The 26416-nt window shown below is 44.8% G+C and overlaps 1 protein-coding gene and 1 non-coding gene across 3 annotated transcripts in view; one reads left to right on the forward strand and one right to left on the reverse strand.

The window, feature by feature from the left end:
• The window catches only part of LOC142902179 (neuronal calcium sensor 1), a 31329-nt gene that overhangs the window by 2691 nt on the left and 2222 nt on the right, over positions 1-26416 (forward strand). The window contains exons 1-9 of one of the 2 annotated variants that reach the window (XM_076047043.1): positions 3111-3614; positions 4173-4260; positions 5186-5331; positions 11552-11576; positions 17728-17866; positions 22719-22797; positions 23419-23507; positions 23599-23676; positions 25146-25254. In XM_076047043.1, coding sequence (XP_075903158.1) covers positions 5268-5331; positions 11552-11576; positions 17728-17866; positions 22719-22797; positions 23419-23507; positions 23599-23676; positions 25146-25244 — 573 coding nt within the window. In that variant the 5' untranslated portion in view covers positions 3111-3614; positions 4173-4260; positions 5186-5267 and the 3' untranslated portion in view covers positions 25245-25254. Of the gene's footprint in view, positions 1-3110; positions 3615-4172; positions 4261-5185; positions 5332-11551; positions 11577-17727; positions 17867-22718; positions 22798-23418; positions 23508-23598; positions 23677-25145; positions 25255-26416 lie in introns of those variants that run through there. The other variant, XM_076047044.1, reaches the window with a different exon arrangement.
• Positions 18513-18594, reverse strand: trnal-uag (transfer RNA leucine (anticodon UAG)). Its single transcript has one exon. It is a non-coding gene; the product is annotated as a tRNA-Leu (tRNA).

The following is a 26416-nucleotide window of genomic DNA, read 5'->3' on the forward strand; positions in this document are numbered from 1 at the left end:
CGTGATGTGTTGATGATTATTGTGTGTGGTTTCTGCAGGAAATATCTGCAAAAGAATTATGCCAGATTGTTGTTAGGGAGCCGGCTTCTTGTACTTGCCTGATGATAAAGAAAAGGAGAAATGATAACATGTATATTTCATGCTGCTGTGTTTTTAAGACTTAAATGCAGAGTACGGCATTCTTTTCAATGGCGAAACAATACAATTCAAAAACCATATCGTAATGCGAAAATATTGATGTATTGGTTTCAAACCAAACATTTTGATCTACAGAGAGAGACGGAAATAACAAACACCTGATGTGGCAAACAATGTCACAAATAAAGGGATTAAAATGAAGCCTCTAGGGACAGAATTCATTTGTGTTGAGTTTTATTCAAACTCAAGCTGTGCTGTACATATTGTTTCAATTGAAAGATTAATATTTGTTTTACGGCGTGCAGCATCACGACGTTAGAAACTCTCCAATGACTGACTTTACTTTGCCAGGGCCTTCGCCTTTTCTTTTCTTTGTGCTTGGTTCCCTTTATTCCTGTTAGAGTGAAAGTGTAACTGCAGTGGACTGCAAGAAGGGACTGCAGGAAGGGCACAGAATACTAAAAGATGGCTAAGCCACACAGCCTACATTTAGATCCCCCTGTGAATAGGCAAAAAAAAGCTTTGGGCTATGGCATAATGGCACAGCAGTTGATAATATGAAAGTACAATAGCAACACGAACATGTGTTGACTGCAGCTGATGGCACGGGAAGCATGGACTGGCGCATGAGCGACACGACGAAGACGGATGAGTCACAAAAAATGGAAATGGAGAATAATGGAGAACAATCACTTGCCTAAATTATTCTCCTGATAAATACTGTACACGTGAAAACTGCAGAATATTAATCTGCCTTTGAACTTTTCTCTCTCCCCCTCACCATATTTCCCGCATTCTTATGTTGCATTCTTTCTTACCAAGTTAAGCAACAACCTTTCCAATTAGCATATTCATGTGTTTTAACCTGGTACTGAAGAATTCAACATTCACTTTCAAACTGGACACTTCTTTTATAGTCTCACAATTATAAATCACTCCTACTTCAGCGTAAACCCCCCCCACCATTACATTAAGCCTCTGCAGGCATCACCGTGTATTTTGGTCAGCAGTGGCATATATTTGTGCCCTGACAAGACAACAGCTCTTGACGATATCCTCAGGGATATGCAATCTTAAGGTTTGCGCTTACCGTTTGTTTGGTAAAACAAAAAAAAAGTATATTAAAATTAAAGACAAATCATTTTGATTGCGTCCTTGTGGTTGGTTTTGTTAACATCTAATAAAAAAAAAAAAACAAGCTCCTCCCACAAATATACCCAATAGTGGGTGGCCCAAAACGAAATTGTGAATAAAATATCTGCTGAAATATCAGCTGAAATTTAGGATACAGTAGTTAGAAGTATCACAAGCAGACGCTTTTGGATAAGGAGGTAATGGAAGTTGTCATCTACACCACCAGTTTGTGGTTGACATGTCCATGCAAATGTGTGTGTGTGTGTGTGTGTGTGTGTGTGTATGTTCCCACTGATTGGTGGGCCCAATTGTATAGCACCCCACCATCACTGAATGAATAGATAAGTGAATGGTTGAATGTGGCATGTTGTATGGAATCCTTTAAGTGGTCACATGAGTGTGAAAGCACCACTTGAGTGCAGCCAATTTATGTATTAAGCCAGCTAGCTTGTGATTGCTACAGCAAAGTAGCCCACTGGGAATACGGGTTGAAATTCAAAAGATGGCAGCACTTATTTAGGCAATATTTTAAATACATTACAGAACAATAAAGCGGAGGAGGATTGTCCAACCTCTACTGATGTTCACTGGAATAATCTTGTGACTATAAGGTCCAGCCTATGGCTGCTCTTTGCTTGTAAAATAAAATGATGCCTTATGATTGGGGTTTGGTTAAAGTTTTACATTTTTATTCCTTCATCCTTGCATTGAATGTTGCTTCAATCTTAATGAAACATACAAGTCGAGAAACACTGCCAAGACAACAAAGGTATTTTTTAAAGAAGAATAGGTAACAGTTCATGATGATTACACACTAATTGCAGTTATGAGCGGTTTTGTTACATGATTTATAAGCATATTTATTACATGTTTTTTTTTATTTAACTTTTATAATAATACTTTAAATCATTGTAAGGATTACCTATCCAAACCTTAACCCATATTTCTTTTTATCTTAGATAGTGTAAAGAATGTATTTATCACTACTGCCCTTTAATAACTAGTACAACAACAACAAAGGTGCTCTGAAGGGGCCTCCACACACTCTGTATCTCAGTATAATTGGTTCCTATGGTGTACCTGCAGGAGCAGGGTTTAATCTAAAAGGAAATAGGTAGTATTTCTGGAGAAGCGCTGAGTGTCGTAGAGAATCCAAATGCACACATTTATAGTTTGATGGCATTATCATTTCATTTTTCTTTTCAAAAGAGACAGCCCAGGAGCTAAAGCAGATAAGAGAGGAGGCGCGGAGAAAACCTTTCAGTAATTTTCCACAGGCAGCGTCTGAAGGATGATGTATTCAGCTTCGCTCTATCATGGGAACGTCAGTGATTTTCAGCTTGATGCTTTAAAACAGACACAACTTTCTATAGGCGCACCGAGAGAAAAGTTTGGCTTACAGAAATAAAGTTTCTCAGTGAAAACGTTTCCCCAACTAATTTCCACGCCCGTCCAAATGTATGAAAAAGACTATAATAAAGGATCAATTGAAAATGGGTAAAATTAAGAAACTATATAATATACATAAGCCATGTATATGGCAAGTTTCAATACAATATTCTGAGTTTGGATCATTTAGTGTTGTATGGTGACACGTTAAGACAAAGGCAGACTAATATACTCACCATGAACACAGTAATGAGTGACTGAAGCTACATAAAGTAGCTAAATGCAGCTTCTATTTTGTTTGATTTTATGTGTTTTTTGTGAACTGTTTTATTTTTTTTATTTAGCTGTTTTTTAAGTAGGCAAGTAGTAAAGTATTCAATTCAAATTCAAATTCAAATTCAATTCAATTCAATTCAAAGTCTATTCAGACATAACATTATTTAATTTAATAAACCCTCCCTTCTAATCCATGAACCTCAGATGAAACCGGGAACACTACAAAGGCATTCCACGACGCCCTTAAAGTTCCTCGCAGACATCATTTTTTTTAAAGAGTGCAATACTGGAGAGAAACGCTTCAGCGTTCGCAGGCTCCTGAGCCACACAAAGAGTCAGTGTGTGTAAGTAATGGTACCGCGACGTCAGTGGCACAGGGCTGAGTGGGTCGGGGCCAGCAGCGGAGGCAGCAGCGGCGGGAGCAACGTCACTGCCTGACGGCGGCATCAGAACATCGCGGTCTGCCATCCGCGCAGCAGTGAGCGAGCGAGCGAGTTGCTCCGGCACTCGGCGGAGGAACACAGTGGCGGACAGGCGGGAGGGAGGGCAGCGTCATTCCTCCTGACTGACTGACTGACTGACTGGACGGCGACTTTGACCCCCCCGGCCCTCCTCGCCTTGTTACCGTTTCGAATTTGGAAGTGACTTCTTGTGGAACCGTTTCCATTTCCTTCAAGGTATGTTTCCCTGCTCTTTGGCGCTTTCAGTCAACTAGCTTGCCCTTTTTTGTGGGAAACAACGTGGAAGCCGCCGGGGCGTCGCGACCACGGTGACGAGCAGGCTGCTTCACCTCGCTGCTCTCTCACGGTGCCGCGAACTGTCTGTGTGTTGCTATGGTGCCTTCCGGAAACATCCCACCTGCTGCAGCCACCGCCGCCGCCTTGCTTTAATGCTCGTCGACCCCCGGAAACGCGGCTTTATATTAGATATTTCTACACCTGAAGTTTATTTTTCGCTTTGTTTCTTTCTTCTTCGTTTTTTTCGGGTTCCATTTTGTAAATTGCCGTAACTTCAAGCTCATTTCCTGCCACTTTAACCTCCGCTAATTTATGGTTTTCGCCCTCGGTGACTTTGGGCGGCTTTGGCAGGCAGCAGCACAAGCAGCCGCTGTCGGATTTCTCCTTTTTTAACCCGAGGTCGCTGCAGTTTTTATTTTTCCAGTTATTATAACGCTGCAGTGTTGTCGCTCTCTGTTTGACCGCTATTTGTTTTTCATTCTTCCATGTGGACCACAGACGGGATGGTGTTGGGCAGCATGACATCCGCCAGAAGGACATCACCACCACCCGCTGCGAGCACACAGGACAAAAGTTTGCAGTGAAGGTGCCTACACTCTCTCTCTCTCTCTCTCTCTCTCTCTCTCTGTGGTTTTTGCCAGCAGCTGTGGTTATGGGCGTCGGGCGCATGCCGTTTGCTGTGCTCGGATCCAAAGAAATTCCATCATCATCCCTCATCTCCTGCCCGCTGTGACGGAGAGAAAGAAATCAGCGCGCCATGCTGTCGTGAGGCCTGGAAGGAGGGGAGAGTTATGAGTCAGAACGGAGAAGAAAAGAAAACTGTCACTCCTCAAATCCTGCCTATAAGCCTGCAAAGACAGCTTGCTTGCACTTATTTTTATTTTATTTATAAAAAAAGGAAGAAAAAAAAAAGCAAGAGCAGACCTCTTTTCAGCTGGCGTCTAGGACTGTAGAACTACGTGGATGAAGTTTTTCCTCTTTTAAAAATAAATAAATAAAAGCAATCCTTTAGCTTCCACTCCCTGAACCATAATGAATTGAATTGTCTTTGGGTTTGCGCACCTCCTTATCGCGACTGTCAAAAGGGAGGATTCTTCTCCATTAAGTTGGGGCCGAGCGATAGAGATAGCGGTGGGAAAGGAGGGGCGGGAGGAGTGAGAAGAACAGAGGCTGACTGTGAGGGAGGGAGGGAGAGACGGAGAGAGGGAGCGTGCTCAGCCCAGCCACCGAGTGACTCTTGTATCCAAGGACGAAAGGTAGCAACGGATCCGAGCGACACTCCGCTGTGAAGACGCGAGGCTGTCTTGACAGCCACTCAGCGGCTCTCAGATAGACTCGGCACACCTGGCTTCAGTCGAGGGGCCCCGTCAGGGATTTGGCTTCAGACCGCCAGCCTGACCCGGGTCTTGTTTTCCCTCCGTCAGAAGGCAAAAACAGTAGTGTGTTTCCCTTGTTCCCCCTCCTGTGTCATTGCACCTGAACTGCTCTTGGTTTGTGTGTGTTTTTGGCAGACGAGCAGACCGGCGAGGAGGTAGTAACAGGTGCTCGGTGCCAAAGTGGATTTGGAGGTGTGGAGGAGAGCTCAAGATCACGATGGGTAAATCAAACAGCAAACTCAAGCCGGAGGTTGTGGAAGAGCTGACACGGAAAACATACTGTAAGTATTGTCCTGTGTGGTTTTTTTGTTGTTGTTTTTTTCTAGCTTGTGTTTGACGTGCAGAAGCTGTTCATTTGGACTGTGCGGGAGTAAGAAAATGTCCCTGCCACAGTCGGCGGAGGACAGACTCTTTAATGCTGCAATTTTTTTTTTGCCACACGGTAGATAATAAAACCCTCACTTTGGCGATATATTGAAATTCTAAACCGTTTTTTTCCGCTTTCACGTTTGATATAAGCTAATCTGCACTGAGACAGAGAATACCAACAGTGTCAATGTATTAATGCCATGCCACACGCACGTGTTGAGGTCACGGACGCCGTCGCCACAAGAACGCTTAGCGTGACTGTGGCTGCCGAACCCGAACCCTGGAGCCTGGGAACGCAACTTGGACACGGATCTGCTCCCTTCCTGCGAACTTACTGAGAGACCGTGCGTTCAGGGTCCTTTTCTCTTCGAAACAGCCGCGGAAAATTGCTAATCTCGCGCTCAGATGTATTTGTTTACCTCCCACACTTCGCCAGCGCCCCGACTCGTCCTCCGAAGTGGCTTTATTAATCGCTCTGCAAGTTATTTCTAGAGCGCCGCTGCGTTGTTATTCGAGCGGTACAGCGTGCAGGTGTGGGTGGGATTTGACATCCATTGGCTTCTTAATGACGGTGTTATTTGTGCGGTGGGTCCCTCCGAGCAAGGCTGATGTGTGGCAGGAAATTGCTGTGCAGGAAGATTGGGCTGCGTGCTGGGCCGGGCTGCTCTCCCGCCGCCCTGTCCGCTCTCCATCGCCACTCGCCTTTCCCCCTTTCTCCCTCACTCCATCCCCTAATTGCCCTCTTTGAGCACGGAATGGAATAGTATAATTAGGATCTTATCTGGTTAGCATCGCTGAGAGGGGCACCGAGCTTCTTCTCCCAGCGTGATCACTCTCCCTTGTTGCCACACTCGAGACTTTCATCATTTCTGCCTTTCCTTCATCCTTTCGCCTCCTCTCTTTTGCTCTCCCACGAGGAGCCTTGTCTGCCATTTTAGCCACCACTCCGCTTCCTGTTCTTGACAGATTGGGGACTTCTTATATTTTTCCACGTCTATGCCTCCCTCTGCGTTTCAGTGGCGGTGGAAGCCGGGTGTGGAAAATGACTCTGTGTGACTGTGTTTGCTGACTGAAGAACCAGTGGTGCCATCTTAGATTTGCGCCGCCCCGTTTTGGACTGTAGTAGAGGTGTAGCCTTGTGTTAGTTTGAAAGATGCAGATTCTAACATAACAGTCAGAATGTAAGTGTATAGCATCAACATAGTAGTAGTGACACGATGTTGGGAAATGTGCTTGGCTGCTTAGCCCTCTGCAGTGTGTGTCCGTGTGTCATACTCCAATGATGTCTGTTCAGGCTAGCTTGCTACCAGACCAGCCAGGTCCACTTGGTATGTTAGATATGATAACACATCAGCCCCTGGATGTTTCAACAGGAGGATGTTTTGGGCTAGCAGCCACATCCTGTGTTCTTAATTCACTGGAGGACAAAGTGTGATCCAAAAATGTTCTGTCTGCATTCATGTCAGCAATTCCTGTCCTCGATTGCTGCACCCTGAGGGCGATGCAGCATATGTTGGAGTGGCTTCCGCTGGCGTGGTTGTCACATTCTTGTTTAGCTGTCCATGTATGGGTTTGGGTAAAAAGGCTCTAACAGGGAGAAAATACCATCAGACTATACAGATGGTACAGTGTTACTAGAATATATGTATTTTTTAATCAATCAGGTTGTGACAGGGGTTGGCCAAAAATTAAATACTGCATAACATATTACAGTTTTACTTCTTAAAAAATGTTTGTAAGCGGTTTAGGGCTCAGCGCTTGCAACCATTTGGGATCCATTTGTAGCACCGTCCGAAATTATCTGATACAGTCAGATATAGACAAAATGAATCAATATCCAATAACCAACATCCAATAAAGTAGATCTGAGCTGCGGTGAGCCAGTAATCATTTGGCATACAGTATGCGTCAATATCTTAAGTAACATTATAGAGGAGTGAACTGAAGATAAGTGCCACTTTTTGTTGAAGCTAGAATGAAAAGACATGAAGACAGTGTCATGAAGAAGTCTTGAGTGTGGCTCCACTTCATTGAGGTGGATCAAAAATAAAGCCAAATACAATGTCTGTGCCAATGATGTGGCGGCAATGGACGGGAATCCAACAAACACAATTTGCAGGAAATCCTGATTTGAATCACAATATAATAAAATAGATTGATTTTAACATCTGCCGTCATAAAGTATATTGATCGGGAAGAGGTATCAAACCCATCCATCCATCCATCTTCTATACCCGCTTATTCCAATTCAGGCCTATCCCAGCTGTCTTAGGGCGAAGGCAGGGTGACACCCTGGACAAGTCGCCAGTTCATCGCAGGGCCACATAGACACAGACAACCATTCACACTCACAGGCACACCTATGGACAATTCAGAATATTCAATTGACCTCATAAGAAACCCTTTTGCCGTTGCTACTAACTTAATACTCACTACAGTTGCAACTACAGCTTAGAGAATAAAAGTTAGTGGATGAGATTTTTTGAGTAAAATGCTCCCTCTTGTGGAGATACCTCAAAATTGTGGCCGTCCAGTTCAAGTCCTTTAAAATACCCTAGTAGCCATTGCCAAATGTATTTTAGATTTAATCCTTAATCTTTAATCTCTCACCTGTCTAATAAAACAAAGCGTCAGGTAGAAGCTAAAACGAAGCATTTCTCTGGGAAGCTGTAAACAGAGGGTTAATTGTGCTGATTTATAGAAATCCACAAAGTTTTTTTGGGATGACCCTGTGATGAACCGGTGACTTGTCCAGGGAGTAGCCTGGTTTTAAGACAGCAGGGGGAGGCTTCCATCCCCCACTGTGACTGTGGGTGAAGGATGAACGCTGATAGGAATATGGAATGGATCCTGCAAGATTGCTTCTCAGGGATTTGTGAAGTCTAGGATGAAAAATAATGATCTCATGGATATATTTTTTTTTCCACCTGAGTTAATCAAGTACCAGAAATAAAGATGATGTGGTACTGTGATTAGTAGGGGGCCAGACCAGCGGCAGGGCCCGGCTCAGGTGGCTTATCTCCGACCATAAATAAAGTTGCTTTGCTTGAGAGAAATAAACCAGAAGTTGAGTTTATTCCTGGCTGTGCTACCTACTGTATGTCAAGAAAAAAAGACGTTAAAATGTTTACCCTCCTTTAAGTTCTATGAACTTCTTGAGCGCTAATGCAGAATTACTTTGAAGTTTGCCGATCATAGGCGGCTGAAGTATTTTAGCCTACATTTCCCACAGTCCTCTGCTCGGCAGTTTACCTGGAAACCTATCGCGTGGTCCTTTCCAGGGCAATAAAAGTCAGGCTCAATCTCACAGGAGTCGGCAGAGCCAAGCTTCCATTAAATTGGCCTCAAAAGTCAATGTGGTCCGAAACCGAGGCAACTTGCCATGGCTTCCATTTAATAAAAGTGATTACATAAACCAGTCAGTGATATGGGACAATAATGTAATAATCATCCCTAAACAGGAGAGTATGAGGTTGCATAGCCTGTTCACCCTCCAGGGGCTACGAGAGCACTTTGACTTTGCACATAGTTGCTACTCGCCTCTCTGTGGCTTTGACAACAAACAAAATCATTGTCCTATTAGAGAGGCCTCGGCTACATCCTGCAGAGACTTTTATTGGACTGCTGCTCTTCCCATGTGAAGCCAGACGAGTCTTTAATGTTTCCACTTGCACCCTTTTAAACTACAGGTGAGGCTGGCACTGTTTTTTTCCGCGAGCAGCTAGCCAGAGTAATGACACACAGCTTCACTGTCTGGGAGAGAATTGAAAGGAAGGCAACTGTCAGGCCCTCTCAGGGGGCAGAATGGACAACCTGTCTGGGGCCGCTGTCGCTAAGATGTGTCACAGTGGCCTTTGTGACATCACAAAGGGCTGATTTGGGCAGCGCGTTTTCTGAAAAGTGGATGAGGCAAAAGAAAGCATTTTAATGCGGAAGTTATATTAATAGTGAATAAGTAGGAGAAAATAGCTGCATGTCATCCAAGTCATTTTTTATAAAAAGCTAAATACAGTGGAGCTTCATAGACACATAGTTTGCTGTCATGCTTTGTTAATTTACGATAGACGTTAAAGAGCATGTTTTATACATATCCCATGATTGTTTTTTTTTTCCTCCTATGAGGTGGCTCACCAAAAACACTCCATCAATATGCTGTTGCTTCAGCCCCTCTGTCACATTTTAGAACCCATTGTGGCCCCACCAGTCAAAAAGTCTGCCCACCCCCTGCCTTGGGCAATCTATGAATGCAAGCCTGTTTTGAACAGGCTATAATACAGTTCCTTTATCCAAACATCTTTAGATACATAAAGATGCCACAGCAGTGATGATAGACACTTATTAGCTATTAAGTTGTCAGATGTGACAGATGTGTAGCTGTTAAAAATACTGCAAACCAGATCAAATGGCCCATCATTTTCATATTTTTTCATACTTTTAGCCTTAATCACAACCTTTACAAAAGTATACACATATTTGTGTGTGTTTGTGTGTCTCAAAATAAGCATTAATGTATTGTAAGATTAAACACTCAATTCAAAAGACATGAAAACGCAGGGAAGGAAGAATGTGGTGCAGGCCCTTCATCAGTCCTCATATTACTTTTTTTTGTGCTGTCTTTTCTACTTTCAACTTTTAATTTCAGTGCCTAAACCTTCACAGTGATCTCGGCTGCCATTATTTACCTTCGAGGCACAACTGGCAGATGTCTGTTTAATATTTCAGAGGTATCAGTTAGCCTGCATTGTAAACACGTGTCATTTTTAATTATTTATGTGACAATTGTTACCTGCATATTTTCGCTGCACATGATGATAAGATGGTAATTTATGTGCCTAAATGAATCTACCCGTGCTTCTGGAATAGGATGGCAACATTCAGCAGACTGGGCTTCTTTTTGGCGAAACCTTTTGCACTCGTCACATTTCGCCGTGTCCCCTTGGACGGGGCAAAAAGACTCAAACAAATTAAAACATCTGATGAGTTGGAGCAAAAGAAGAGACTTCTATAAGATAAGAGTCTAAAAGTTAGCCGCTGCATGTACTGACTGGCCACTTTCCGAGCTGCAACTCCTCCCTTGAACTTCAGCAGGTCGCCTTCGCCGCGTCTGCGAGTCTAAATGTGGAGCCGTCGCCGTGCGAATCCCCGATTAGCATTTCGTGCTATCGGCTATTTGACATTCTTCCCAAAGAAATGGCCGGCGAACGTACATGGCAGCCTGTTCAGAAGCAAGTAAAGCCTTTGCCTAAATGTTAACTGATCAGCCGACATGAATAGAATCTAGCTGGGTGCGAGCCAGAATAATATGTCTGGGGCAAATATAACATGCTAAGAATAGTCAATATACGTGACGCCCTTTACAAGGTAAGCGACCCCTTAGCGAACGTTGCTGCCGTCGGTTTTCCTGACGATCAAGGTTAAGCAGTGAAGTGGGGACACTATTGATTAACTTGCGAGCTGTTTGGATTCATAAGCCGGGTGCTGTCGGCTGAGGCCCCTGCGAGGCAGCGGCGGCCATCCTCAGACCTGGGGCGGTATGATTTGAGACGGCCTCTCACTCTCTGTCTCCAAGGACCTCCCGGTTTGAGCCACCACTATCGATTTCCAGCCCTTATTTTCATTAGTACCCCCCCCCCAGAGCTGAGAGGATGAAAATTGCTTTTACTTGAGAGAGAAAGAGAGAGAGACAGAGAGAGTGGGTGAGGACACGGGGGGGGGGGGGGGGGGGGGCAGCAAGGGTGTTGGTTAATTAGACGCTGGCGCCCGGCAGTTTTTGTGCATGCATGATAACACATCCTGCCTACTAAATGTTCTCCTTAGATCTGCAGTTGACCTTTACTCCCTTTGCCTTGTTTGTCTTTTCGCTGCTCTGCGCTTTATACTTACGCAAATCTTTTGGGGTTACGCAGTCCGGGAGGGGTTGTTATTCGTGATGTTCAGTAGGAGTTGCAGCAAGCTAACACTCTACAAACTCATCTCTGAGTTTGAAGTTTTTTTTGTTTTTTTTTTTTGTTTTTTTAAAGGAACTAACCGAAATGATGAATAAAGTCACTTTTTAATTCCAACTGACTTTTGTTAAAAATTGACATGCAGTCTCTTCTCCTGTGCTAAAGTCACTCTTCATTTCTCTTGCAGTCACGGAGAAAGAGGTGCAACAATGGTGAGTGCGTCTCTTCTTCTTCTCATATTTAATGGAAGTGTTCCATTCCTAATGTCATACTCTTTTTTTTTTTTTTTTTTTTCTTAATCAAAATGGTGTCGCGATCAGGGCTCATATTTTTTGGCCCAATTGTACAATCAGCTTTGACATGGTGTTTTTTTTCCCCTGAGATTGTGGAACCAGCATGTTTACTCTTTGTTTGATAGTCTATTTGAAGCCATCTCCCTCACTCAGCCCCACGGACAGATAAGTTCTGAAAATAGAATGACTTTGAAGCCCTTACCAGGCTGATAACACTGATAGTAGCAACCCTGCCATGCATTCCTGCATTCCTCTGCGACCTTGCTGCTCTAGCGTCATTTAGTATTTTTTTTTTTAGTTAAGTGTATGCAAATCATTTGCCAATTCACTCATCTTAATTAGCTTTTCTGCTGAAATGTATTTTTTTTTTTACAAAGGTGTGGTATATTTATTGACCAGTTGCCCCGGCTGCTCAATGAAAAGATGGACGACATGAGCTCCCCGAAAATTGAAATCCAAAACAGTTTGATTGCCCCTGGTGGTGGGTTTTAAATCTTTGGATTTAATCCCACTCTTAAACTGAGTGTTATCGCAGTGTGTGACAAGGATGGGGAACCCAATGAATAAATCTTAAGTCTGCAATAATGTTCTTCTCTCCAGCCCAGCCTCTCATGTATGGCCCACAGAGCCTCCCTAAGCTTGCCCATTATTCATTGTGCATGTCAGATTCCTTGCTCCAGACTCCACACGGGCGCTGATCTTCCTGCATAGGCCGCACCTCTGCAGGACCCCAGGGGTTCGCGGAGGCATTGCGTCCATTCAGTGCGTGTGTTTTTTCTGCATGTAAAGGTGCATTTATATGAAAACAGCTGTGCATTTCACATCTTTTTGAATTGAATGGAATTCTTTATCTAAGCATAAAAAACCCCCACAAATAACAATAATAAAATAAGTAATAAAAAAATTACCAGCCTAATACTCAAAGAAAACAAACATCCAGAAACTTAAATATGCTTAAAAACGAGTCAGAAGACGTACAAAACTTATTCAAACCTCCCCTCATTCACTTCACATCTCATTGCAGTCTTCATCAAAATGCATTAAAACAAGATATTATATGCAGCTATTAAACATCATCAACTACCACATTACTACAATTATATTACCATTATATTACGGCCTTGGCCGTCAGTGATGTACTACTTAGCCCTGCCTGAATTAATACACCTCATGGTACTATAAATAAGACACTAATGTGTGAGAATCTATACAGAATCAACTTGGGCAGTACGTCAGCTTAATATCGGCTAGTCGAGCAACACTTAATTTCTGGAGCGTTTAATATCAATAAGCAATATGCATTCACAATTAAGAGTCGGAAACTAAGATCACAGTTACTGTCAAAGTTTATGTTGATTAGTCGACAAAGTCCTCAAACAAGTTTGTCCAATAAACTGTGCATTGTTGCCATTTCATGTAAGACACCAATGAGGCAATAACTAAACAAACAACTCATTGAAAATAAGAGTAAGCCAATTATTTGCCATTAGTTGTTTTTGAGAATACACAACAGCCAAACAGTTGAACATGTTGGCACAACTGCCGCACCAATTCCCCACGTTATTCCTTTACATTGTAATGTGCAGATGGTTTTCGGCCACTAAATCTTTACCTTCACCTTCTTCTGCCGTCGTGGATTCGTCGTCGTAGTTTGGCGATCCGCCGTTTCAGTTAAGTCTTTCAGGCTCTCAGTGATGTCGGCGTTGCAGACCTCAGATCCGAATTAACTATCGCAAGTGACTGTGGTCCGATCACTTGCAGCGGATGGGCAAGGTCCGGCAACGTGGAATCTGCCGGCCAAAGTTAAATTCTGCAGAACCTGACAACACAAAGCTGGCTGGAAAATGATTGGATGAAAACTCTACCTTCGCATACAACGCTGAAAGCAGAGCAACTACGCCGTTATTAAATAGGCGAAGGAGAATAACTGCAGGCCCTTAGGCCAGCATTCCTAGGCTTGCTGGCCCTGACGTCCCACCACTGATAAATAATGTTTGAACCACAGGCACTTGGTGAGATTGATCGTCACCGCTCCGCCGTGCGTCCTGACTATTTGCGTGACGGCTTTGGCACACGACGGCCACTGGCGCAGGCAATCAGAGACAGGCAAGCGCGTCTTTATTTACCGAGATGATTCAGGCGCCAGTGTAGTCATCACTTTTGTTTGCCGCTGTTGTCTTCTTCGGAAACAAATATATAAATAAAGGAATAAAAATATCGCATTGTCATCGGAGGGGGCTTTTGTAATAAAGCGATCGTCTTCCTCCACGTTCACACTTCACTTCTCCTTCTCCTCGGTTCTGAATTTCATGACCTAATTTGGCATGCATGAAAAGAGCCGTGCCTCGAGAGCCAGTCGCTGTTCTTGTCCCGTGTTATGGGTTGCTTTTTTTTCTTTTTTTTCTTTTTTTTGGGAGGAGCAGGAGCGAGGGCACATTCAGAGCCACGCAGCAGCAGCAGCAGCAGCAGCAGCAGCAGCAGCAGCAGTGGCATCACTGGATGTGGTGGCAGGTTCGGAGAATCTGCAAGCGCTCGGGCAGAACAGAACCCTCCTCCTACCCCCGGCGAGCTCGCCATCGCCTCTCGCGGGAAACTTCCGCTCCAGTCCTCACTTTGGAAGATCGGCGGCAATCAACGCGGGCCGGGTGTGAGGGACGAGAGGGAGTTTTACCAGGGGAAATGCCAGATGGCGTGTAATTAGAGCACAGGCGCGGCGGAATTAGGGGAGGGAGGAAGAGAAACGCCTGCATCGCGCATTAAATTTGTTCCCCTCGCTGATTGTCCTCTAAGGGTGCAGCCATTAGTATGCTCCAGGCCCACCTCAAATCAATAGCAAAACCGCCAGCGAGGCGGGAGGGACTGGAGACATCCTGCGCAACACTTTCGCGAACCACCGGCGGATGCCAAGCAGCCGCGAGTCAGTCGATGCCAGCTCGGAATGACATCATCACCTCCGCACTCGCTCCCCTGCGACGTCCGGAGCCGCGCGTTCTCACGTCGCTTTATTGCGCTACCTCGAACGCAGCTTGACTGAGTGCCTCGGCGCCAGCATCACCGAATCAGGCCTCTCGCACACAGCGTGTTCCCGACAAAGGAAGGTGATTCTCATCACGACTCGGATGAGTCGCTCACGTTGAGCGAAAAATGTTTGCGCTGCTGATCCTTCAAGTTTCACTGGGAATGTGTTTGTATTGCTTTAATGTGAAATGTGCCGTTGAGCCCTGTTTGTAGAGAGCCAAACAAGGCTCTTCATGCCCAGTCGAGTCATGTCTATGAGCTGGCTGACAAGGCCTGGGTATCATTTACATCGTAAAACAGAAAAGCGTTTGCATATGCAAGTCCTTCCATCATTTGTTCGTTCATTCATTCTCAATACCTGCTTCTCCTGCACAGAGTTGCAGTTTGGGTGCTGGAAGTATTCCAGCTGTCTTCGGGGCGAAGGCAACCTGGATAAGTCGCCCCTTTTATTGTAGAGCCGCATAGAAATCATCATTTCATTTCAGAGTACAGCAGTATGAAAGCAACTCTATTGAAATATCATGTATGTAAAGTCTTAATACTTTTACCCTGAGAGATTTTTGGTTTTTGCACCTAAAAATGAACGCTAATTAATGAATCATCAACATATTGTATTAATTTTCCCAAATGAAAAGATGTTTTACTACAGAAGAGCAGATAAAAACATAATCATTGTTATGTGTGTTCATTCATGTTCCATAACCTCAGAGTTGCTCTGATATTTTTAAAATGCTGTGATAAACAATTCTGTCTCTAGGGGGTGCTGTGTCAAATCTTTAAAATTGCTGACATTTGCGTCTGGCTCTGCTGGAGTTTAAGAACACAGGAAACTACTGCCTTAATGCCAGGGTTAGCAGCTAATTTAGCTAAATTAGCTAAATTAGCTCCAGCTAGCAAACCAGCCAGTGTGCGCCGGTGTCGCTGTCGCTGTGTGTCTTGTTGTCTGAACCGGCATTCAAGTACAGTTTAAGGTCAGCTGAAGTAAGCACAGATTTCAAAGGTTGTTCAGGGACAAGCTGCCGTGATGTTTGGCAGTCGTCCTCCCACAATGTACATTATGCAGAGTTGAAAAAATAAACAGTTTGATTCTCTCTCGGGGAAGAGACGATTAGGCACTAATAGCGCAGCGATTTTCACGACCCATTTGATTCCTTTGAACGGCTCTTAAGGGCTCTGAGTCACCCCCTGTCCTGCGAGAGAGCCTGCGTTTTCAAGGACCGGGCCATAACACACACTTTCAGTAGCCCCTCTCCTCTAACATGTCTCTGGGCATGCGAGGCAAAGCAGGGCAGGGGAGTCGCTCGGATTCTGATTATTTCATGAAGTACAGGCAAATCTAGCTCGGGCATATTATATGCACATTACAAGACGGGAAAGGAAATTTCCGCCTGCTACTGCAGCCAAAGTACATTTTCTGTCAAGCTCCTCGTCTGCAGCGTGCACGTCTCCGCCCTGCACTCTTCATTTATCCACCGTGAATTCTTGTTGAGGAGCCGCGTGTCACCGCACGGTTGACGTGTCTCTCGGTAGAGCAATCTTAAAAGGCAACACTGGTGGTTTCTCTACCTTGAGATGACCAATTTCCAAACCGCTTGTACGACTCATTGGCTTGTAATGGGAGGAATGGCAGCCCTGTCATGGATGCAGTGCACCCGGCGCTCCTGATCGCCCACCGTGTAGCTCGCTCCTGTCTGCACTTGACAGGTCTGTTATACAGTCCCTGCACCTGGTTAGCCAGCTGGGTGCAACCAGTGTCATTCTCCCTCTTACGTGCCAGCGAATTATGATAAAAGAAAAAGAAAAAGAAAAAAGATTTTGAAACTATTATTTCGTGGTTATTATTCCAGTGGTTTGCTTTTAGAACACTCACTTGGCTGTTTTAGCAATGAGCAATGCCATTCCATGTTTGCCGTACATACTGCATACAAAATGATGACAACAGAACAATATGTACTGCACTTTTAATGCCCCTTGGTATTATTTGCAGCACTCGGCTGTTGGGTTTCCTTAGTGATTCATTACAAATTAAAGTAGTAATGGGTCAGCTGCGGCTTATGAAATACATTATGCACTTTAAATGCAATTTAGATTGGAGTCTGTGCAGTTGTGCAGTTTACGTTTTTTTTTTTTTTACGCTTTACAAACGTGAGAAGTACATGTTTCTGCTCTTTTCCCATTTCTCCTTTTGTCCAAGTTAGTTTCCGTCTGCTGCTCAAAGCGGGTCCCCATCGCTGCGACTGCATAGAGCTGCATTCATGATCTCCTTGGCATATTAAAAGCAAAGACTTTTAAGAGAAGCGAGGCGCTGCAGCCTTCTTCAAGACGTCCTTTCTCCCTCTGTCTCTGTCTCTCTCTCTCGCTCTCTCTTCCTGGCCGTAATTACAGCCTGGATGCATCTGAAGGACCCTCACTGGGTTGCATTTGAACACGTGGCTCTCTGCTGTGTGAACCTCTTGTCACTTTTGCTTTGATCAAAGCGGAATGCTTTTTTTTTTTGCTGCCCCTTTTCTATTGAACAAGCGTTTCCCTTTTCTGGCAAATAGTATCAAGTGTTTATTTCCCCGAGGGATAACATTCCCGCCCTTTCTCTCTCTGCGGTGACCTGCTCCAGTCTTTTCACTTTACGGCCACTGCACCCTCATGCGTGGACGTACAAGCAGTCCCGCCTGGCTTTGAGTGACTGCACTTGAAATTGCTTATGAAATGCTTCTGTATTTAGTCTAATAGAGATATTAAGTCGCTCCGTGGATGTCAATTTCAGGGGCGAGAGGAAGAAGCCCTCGACTTATCTATCAGTCACGCGTGTTATCAAAAGAATACCAGGGAGTAATCTGATTAGAGTTAACCTCCGTGGGCTTGCTATTGGCGTAAAGCGATCTCCTTATCTGCGTGTGAGACAAATAGCTCTGCACTCGGCCTTTTTGATCAGGGCTCTCAAAGTGAATCGGTAACGCTTGCTTGCTTGATTTCCATATAGCGTCACCTTAGTATTCTGTGCAAGTCGTTTCCTCTCCCTCTGAAATAATCTCTGTCTCTGTGCTTGTTTTCGTAGGTACAAAGGCTTCATTAAAGATTGTCCCAGTGGGCAGCTGGATGCCGTGGGCTTTCAAAAGATATACAAGCAGTTCTTCCCTTTTGGAGATCCCACCAAGTTTGCCTCCTTTGTCTTCAATGTATTTGATGAGAACAAGGTTGGTAATCAAATTTATTCATTTAAACGTCAACAAGGAAAAAAAGCCAATGATCTCTGCTGACTTGTGGACATGGACAAAAAGTAAACAGTGCCCCAGTCCTGTTGAGCCTTTCATTTTTCTACATTTGCAATAGCCTGAAATTTTGGTCCAGTATTTATAATCAAAATGTCAGTCATGTCAGCCATTCCCCTGCATGAGATGCCTTCACAAAGCTACCAGGAAGTGTAGCATTTGATGGTTGAAGCTACAAAAAACACATTTTCTTTACAATCACAACGTATTTCCTTTGTGTCCACTTGCTTAATTGAACTTCTTTCATCATTGTACCAAACAGACATGGCCAGTTGTTGACGGCTGTGTTCACCACTGACATAGTCCAGTTAAAGTTCTTTCAGTTTACTGGGTGGCAGTCTAGAGAGCATTGTGCAGGTTTCTCAGGGTAAATGGGGAGTATAAAGATGCTTTGCTCTTTCTCGTGTTCTTTTAAAATATTCATTCATCTTCCATACCCGCTTCTTCCCGAGCTCAGGGTCACGGGTGGGGGAGGGGGGTCTGCTGGAGCCTATCCCAGGGCGAAGGCAGAGGACACCATGGACAAGTCACCAGTTAATCGCAGGGCACTGAATTTGGATAAGTGCTCGCTTGGCAGTGGTGGGATTTGAACCCACGCCTCCTGAGAGACTGGAGCCTAAATCCAGCGCCTTAGACCACTCGGCCACACTACCACTTTCTTTTGAAACAGCACCACCAAGACTGTTGTGAAAAATTGATCGTGTCTCTTACCGTCTCAGAATCTGGTATAAAATCGTGACCGTCTCCCTTTGCAGTGTTTTCCTATTTGAAAGGAGAGTGCGTTGAATGTTGGATGACCGTCACAACTGAGTAGTGCACGGGGTACTAATGAAAATGTGGCACATTTTGGGAGTTCCATGTTTTAATTAAACAAAATGAGGGCCCCAGCTGTGGATGGAAGACGTATAATCAGCCACAGTTGCCCTCCTCCTCATGCTGGTCCCCAGCCTGGTCACATGAGGCTGTGGGACGGCTAATTCTTTCATGTTACCGCATGTCAAAGCTGATCCCACAAGGGCTGTGTTGTGATCTCGGAGGATGGGGTTCGGTCCTGGATTGCGGAGATGTAGGATTAACCCTGGTAGGAGAATCTTGTATCAATATGTCTCGGCATTAAAACGTCCTTCAGTAGCACATGGATTCAACTCTGCCACCTGGGAACCCCACGAAGAGCAAAGTTTGGAGAGTGCAGGTCAGCATTAATGTGTTTAAGAGGACAAAAGTGTAGATAAACAGGACACTGGACAGCCACTAGAGATTTATTGGCTTCTGATACAAGGCTTTGTGTCAAGAAGATCTTTATCTTAAACTTAATAATGCGCCCCATAATTAGAGAATGCATTGATCTTAACAGTTGTTATGGTTTGCATAATGAGCGACGTATGACCTCAGCACTGTCTGCCCGCTGAGATGTCTGCTAGAGATAAAGTCAGCCACCCCGAGGCCATACAGAGCCGGGATTTTCTTCTTCACCTACTGAGCTCAGCACCAGGTAGCTGTTGTGGATCATTTAGTATCCGGCGAGCACCTTGAAAAGCCTAAAAGACTGTGGTCAACTTTACGTGCACTGTTTTCACAATATGTGTACATGTTTTTTTGTGCCACTGTTGAAGCCAGTTTGCCCTGGTAAAACTTGTGGTGTTGGTGACCGGCGATGCTCAGGTATTTTCAGGAGTTGCAGACTGAGGAGGTTACCTGGCACTGGACAATTAAAGCCTTTAAAGGTCAATTAGTGATTTTCATCATGTTCAGATAAAGTGACGGGCCGTGCCTTTCACGTGTAGGCATTCGGTCACGTCGTACTGAGTCCTACCTAAATTAATACACCTCAAAGTACCATCAATACTATCAAAATTCAAAATTGAATGGCAATTTTAAGACAATAGTCGACAAAGTTTAATAAGTCCAGCAAAGTACGCTTTGTGAGATCAAATTACTTTTGTTCAATAAAATGAGCATTGCTATCATTATAAGACCCCAACGAGACAAAAACAAAATAAACTATTCATTGAAAATTAAAGTAAACAGATCGTTTGCATTGTCTTTGAGAGTATGACACAGTATGACAGCGTTAAACAATAATGCACCATGTTATTTACATAATAAACTGCAGATGATTCAGCAGTTTACCTTCTCCTCCTTCAGTCTTTCAGGCTCTCACGAGTGCTCATCCAATCACAGTTCAGCGTAAAGCGCTACACAGACTCAAAATCTGATTAGCTATCGCAACTATCTGCGGTCCGTTCACTTACAGCACACCGGAGCCTATAATGTTGATTGTGAAGGCCTCAGGCAGATCTCATGGAACCTCGCGACGCAAGCTAGCTGGAAAATGATTGGATGAAAACTCTACCATAACATACAACAATGGAAGCAGCGCAACCAAGTGGATAATATAACATGAAGAAAACAGACTGTGAAGAATAACTTTATTATCATATTTAGGGGAAAACTGTTAATTTTCTGAGTGTGTTTATTGCAGCAGAGGAGTCCTGGCTGGCCCTGACGGCCCCCTACTGTTCAGATATAAGGAAATAAAAAGTTGGTATGTGAAGCTCTAGTGGTGTTATTTCATCTGGGGTGGGGCGTCTCTTTTGATTTCCAGAATTTTTTTTTTATCCTCTTGTTTGGATAGTTGGTCCGGCTGTGCGGCTAGAGCCCCCTTTCACACACAAGGTCCGAGGCAGTTTCAATTCCCCCTTTTAGTGGCTTGGCTGTTCTGTTTGAATGTAACTGAGGCGGGATGGGGGGGGGGGGGGGGGGGTTACGAGCTGATACAGCAATCAGCCAGCAACAGAGGTACTATCACAGGCGAGTCTGGCACATCACGCTCGGCTCCAGGTGTGATTTGGGGAGCGACCCGCCACCCTGTGAGGATTTAAGAGTGCAGAGGAAAAGCAGCTTCCGACTAGACAGAGGCCAGCTGTCACAATTCCCCCCCCCCCCAAATTTGAGTTTCTTATTTTATATACATTTTTCATAGGCAAGTTTTCTTCCACCTCTGCCTGCGCTGACGTGATCACAAAGTGCACTCTGGGAAGACTAACTAGTCTGTGTGAACAACTGAAAGCAGCTTATTGGAAAATCATCTGACACGCCTCTAAATCTCTGCCTCCTCCCATCCATCCAAACAGTTGCCCCACCAACGTTCCAAAGTGGAATGAAACACTCGCACAGGCACGGGCAAACTACAGCCCAGGGGCCATATGGGGCCCGTTAAACGTTTTAATCCGGCCCGTCGAACTTGAAGAAATTATATTAATAGCAAGTCAGTAGTAGCAAGTAGTTTCATCCATTTTTTCAGTGTTTTAAGAGTCATTTCATTAAAGAGCTAAACACCGTGGGGCTTCAAAGACACATATTTTGTTCTAACTTTTGCTTATGTTAATTTTCAACTGACATTAAAGCTACACACGACAATGTTTTCTACATATCCCTCGTACATATTCATTGGTGTCTGTCAAATTTTAGAACCCGTTGTGGCCCGCCAGACAAAAAGTTTGCCCACCCCTGCGCTAGCATGTTCCAACACTTCTAACTTTATGTCTGGTCATATTTTCACGATCATGTTAAAAATAGCAAAGGTCGCAGCCCCCTTCAACCCATATATAACAGCCTTATGAAATGATCCTGTGTAACTTTAGCTAACGTGTCCAGCGCGTTCGCTCGACACTCACACGTCTGCGGCGTTATACACCTGCATGGTCACTCACATTTGACTTGCTTGCCCAGTGGCTGTTGGTGTACAGGAGGGGAGGGGGTGAGCATGAAGAAGGTGAAGATGGTCTCCCAAAGCCTTTTTCCAGCGGTTTGCATGCAATGCTCGGGTGCGCTCTCTAGTGGTTGAAAAATGTGTTCCATGTGCTCCCAAGTCATGGTTTGGTCTTCAATCCAAAAACATGTCCTTTTTTGCAGAATACATCAGGTCATGACAGTGTCATACAGAGAATAGCCACACCCTGAGACTGAATATGTTTTTTTTTTTTTTTATTTCCCAGAGGCCTTTTTGCGGAAAAGCAATTTTGTACACCGTGCCACTTTGTACTCGATAATAAAAATGCTGTTTCTCTGCGATACCTGAGTTTTATTTGAGCGCGTTCCCTGCTTGCTTCTGGAGGAGGTGTTACGAGGAGTCGGGCTGAATAAGCCTAAATTCGGGCCATTTTATACTTTATGATCATTACCCGTGTGGGCAGGTGCCTCTCTCTTGGCGGCACGAAGTGCGCTCTCTCAGTGGAACGGCAAAGGCCACAATTGTTTTGCGAGGGGTAATTGGTAATTTCCAGCCCCCGTGACGAGATTTGGTGCATGAAATTCCAACAAAGCTGAGAGGAAGGGGGACATTTTCTACCTCGTCGGACAGAGTTATCCTCCGTGCCCACTCCACACGGTGTGGAATCGTTTGAAACATCTTTTGCCCCAGAATACACAGTGGTTGTTTTGTCTGTGTGTGTGTGTGTGTGTGTGTGTGTGTGCTTCTGTGTGTGTGTGTGTGTGTGTGTGTGTGTGTGTGGCGTAACTTTCCGGCTAGGAGCCAGTAGCATCCATCTTCGTAATGACCGGAGGTGACATATCTCTGCCTCAGGAGAGAGCCAGGTGCGGGGCAAAAATAGCCTCGGACTTGGAGCAAATGCCTGGCCCCGTTTTTTTTTTTTTTTTTTTTTGGGCAGAGCGCAGCAAGGACATCATGAAAAGAGCCAAAGTGTAAAATCCTCCCCGGCCTTGTCCCTCTGAGTGATTTTGATTCTCTCCGTCTCCCCCTTTGCTCTCGCCGCAGGACGGACGCATCGAGTTCTCAGAGTTCATCCAGGCCCTGTCCGTGACTTCTCGGGGGACCCTGGACGAGAAGTTGCGATGTAAGGCAAAAAAGGCAACCCTCCCCTGTTTTTGTTGACGTTCAAATGACAGGATTCAGCACTGACGGCCATGCGTTACATACAAAAGGGTCGTGACGGAGGCTGTGAAGAGAGCAGCAGCGTGTAGGAGATTTTTTTTTAGCGATTGTCGGAAATGAAACACCTCAGACAAACTTGTCACCTGAGCTGTAATTGCGTGATCAAAAGTCGAAAGGAAATTGGATCTTTGTTAATAATCCGAGTTGCCTTTTGAAAAGAAGCAAGAAAAGTGAATTACCGGCTGCTGCTTGTCTGAGCTGTTATCATTACCGTGAAAGACAAGAAACAGAGTGATTTGTTACCATGGAAATCGATTGAAAAATAATCTTTTGCATTTAACGTATTAGATTTTTTTTGTCCACTTTGAGAGCCTTAATTAAATTTTACTCCAGTCTCTTAGATAAACACATTTTCCTAATATTCAAGCTCTGCAAGTCGCTCTTTCTGGCATTTTCAAGTTTCACAGCACTATCAAATCATCCCGCCTACATCCTAGGACGTGAAATTTGTCTCCTTGTAAAAAAAAAATAATAATAATGATAATTTCAGCTGAGATTGATTGTCACCTGTATTTCCCCACAGGGGCTTTTAAATTATACGATCTCGATAACGACGGCTACATTACGAGGGATGAGATGCTGAACATCGTTGACGCCATATATCAGATGGTGGTAAGTTGGAGCCCCCGCCGACCCTGCTCGTCTTGGAATTGCTGTTGTTTTTTTCGGGAAGGTGCAGAGATGTAATGATCTCGTCCCGTAGGGAAACACAGTGGAGCTGCCAGAAGAAGAAAACACGCCAGAGAAGCGCGTGGATCGTATTTTTGCAATGATGGACAAGGTTAGTATTAGGGATGGGCGATACGTTATCGTTTGCGATATATCGTCCAAAAAATCCCCACGGTAAGAACATGTCATCTCTACATAATAACGATAAACTCCTGTTGATGACGTATTTACGTGCGCAACACACTTGCTGCTGGCAGCCGGTGTATTGTAGATTGTAGATATAGATATGTAGATTCTAGCAAAGTCTCGCAGATTCTTTCCAACTCTCGTCGGGAGAGATGGAGGGTCCGAGTAGCCCAGGCTTCACTGCAAGCATGAATCAAATAAAATCAATCAATCAACGGTTAAGTTTAGGATCAGGACTCGGGTGGCGGTTAGCTTTAGGATCAGGACTCGGATGGCGGTTAGCTTTAGGATCAGGACTCGGGTGGCGGTTAGGTTTAGGATTGGGGTCCGAGTCACAGTTAGGATAAGTATTCAAGTTACGGTACCGGTCAAGAATACAGTTTTGGAGGCTAAGGATGTTACATAGGGTAAAATCATTGCCTATCTCTATCATTGTTAGCCACCCTCTTTGACGTTAGCTTTGTCGTCAACAGGATTTTACAAGACTTTCTAAGAATCTACGTCACTTCCTTACAAATCTTTGATACCATCGAGCCGTGACTGATAGCGTAGAGCTGCTTCTTTAAACACAGAGTGCCTCAGGTGTTCTTCTTCGTCTTCCGCCTTCAGGGAGTAAAGTTTCGGCGCCACACCAGGCCTGGCATAGGTACTACATCGTTTTCAGTCGTTTCCAGCGTATCGGTGTAAACTGATTTTTTTTTTTCTCAAATACGGCTTTGTGTGAGTTTTCAAAAAAATTGACCATCCGTAGTCAGTATACAAACACACAGTGATAATAACAAAAACTCAAGTTGCAGAGGTGCGGGTGGACACAGATAGACGCCGTCATTCAGTAAATCTTCACGGTCAAAAGGTCTCACAGTGGCAAAAGTGCAGCTCTGACGGCCAGTTGAACATTACAAGGACTGAATCAGTCCTTGTTGCTCCCCCGAGGGCTTTAACATGCAACACTGTTCCCTTTAGCCCTGCTAGCTGCGCCCGTAACAGCGCCGCTAACTGCCTGCAGTCTATAAACATCACATACAGGGGCAGCTCGGCATTAACGCCCTGCTACTTCTTGCCTCGAGAATCTCCTGTGCTTTCTGGTGAAAGACGACACGCAGCCTGCAGCGGTGTGTGTGTGTGTGTGTGTGTGTGCGTGTGCGTGTGCGTGTGTGTGTGTGTGTGTGCACGAGCTGCGCTGCGCTGCACAGCAGCACTTTGTGATTTGTGCTGGCAGAGAGTGGCCACCGTCCAAGTACGCTAAACCGCACATCAGCCGAGGCACCCAGAGTGCCAGCGCCACGGCAGCCCCCAGAGCCTCTCTCGCCTCCTGCAGGAAACTCTGGCATATCAACTGGAGGCCACTGCGGCCTCCCTCCCGTCTCACGTCTCTCCTTCCTCCCCCTTCCGCAGAACGCCGACGGGAAGCTGACTCTGCAGGAGTTCCAGGAGGGCTCCAAGGCGGACCCCTCCATTGTCCAGGCGCTGTCGCTTTACGACGGACTCGTGTAAGGAATGCGAGGTGAGTGGCACCCCCCCGCCCCACCTCTCAGATGACCACCTCCTGGTTCCGATCCCCATCAGAGAATTCATGAAAAGGAGCCGATCGGATACGTGGCCCGAAAAAAAAAAAAAAAAAGAAAGAAAAAAGAACCCCGAAGTGAAGCAGCCACTTTTCTGCTCTCAGTTTGCTCTCATGAATTATTCAGCACGTCCCACTTGTTTGCTGGCAATCTCGGCCGTCTCTCGCAGCGCTCCGGCGAGGAGCGAGGCGGCCCCTCTTCCTCTCGCCGCCTAACGCAAAGCTGCCGGTCGCTGCCAATTGTTGCCTACATCCTTCTCTGTGTTTTGTCAACTGTGAAGCGAGCTCCCGGGAAGACATATTTCCACGCAGCGGCTCTCTTTGCCGCTGGTGTGTGGCTCACTGGCTGCTCGCTGGCTTTTTCACCGCTGGAAATGTCACATGATCCACATTAAGGCCAGAATGTCGAAAGCAATTGCAATACTGTGGAAGACCAAATATCTATTGAACCAAGATTGTCTGCACACCTTGTACTGTTGCTCCTTTATACTCCCGTGTGCAAGTGTGATGAAATGCATACAAAATAAAACACTGAGCCAATATTCATCCTTCAAAAGAGAAAAATGAGAATTGGAAACGGGACCACTATTAGAGGACCAGCTGATCCACTCGCCGTCAAACGAAAAGCACTTGATTTTAAAGACATGGTTAACTTTAAAATAGCTCAAATCGTGTCCAAAGTAAACAATAAGCAGCTACCCAACAGTATCCAGGCGTCGTTCCAACTGCAAGGCAGTAAATATGATGGAAGAGGAACTTGCATATTTAAAAAAGCAGCTTGTGCAAACAAACACGAAGCAGCGTGTCACCGCAACTAGAGGAGTGAATGTGTGGAGTGGCTGCAGTGATGAGATGAAAACTCAAAAGAAACTCAAAAGACTTTATAATTATTAGTTTACTTTACTTCATCAATATGAGAGGGAATCAAGGTGAATGTTTAATTTTGAATGTGACATAGGAAGGGGACGGCTTATGTTTAAGTCTATGTGATTGCACATGTATGCATGTGTGCATGTATGTATTCTTACACCTGACTGCACACACGTATTTATTATAATTTATGTTGTAATATTACATGCTATTTATGGTACGATATTAGAAA

Source organism: Nelusetta ayraudi, unplaced genomic scaffold (genome assembly GCF_046127955.1).
Source record: "Nelusetta ayraudi isolate G7.1 ecotype Tasmania unplaced genomic scaffold, CSIRO-AGI_Nayr_v1 ptg000092l, whole genome shotgun sequence".
In the NCBI taxonomy this organism is placed as follows: Eukaryota; Metazoa; Chordata; class Actinopteri; order Tetraodontiformes; family Monacanthidae; genus Nelusetta; species Nelusetta ayraudi.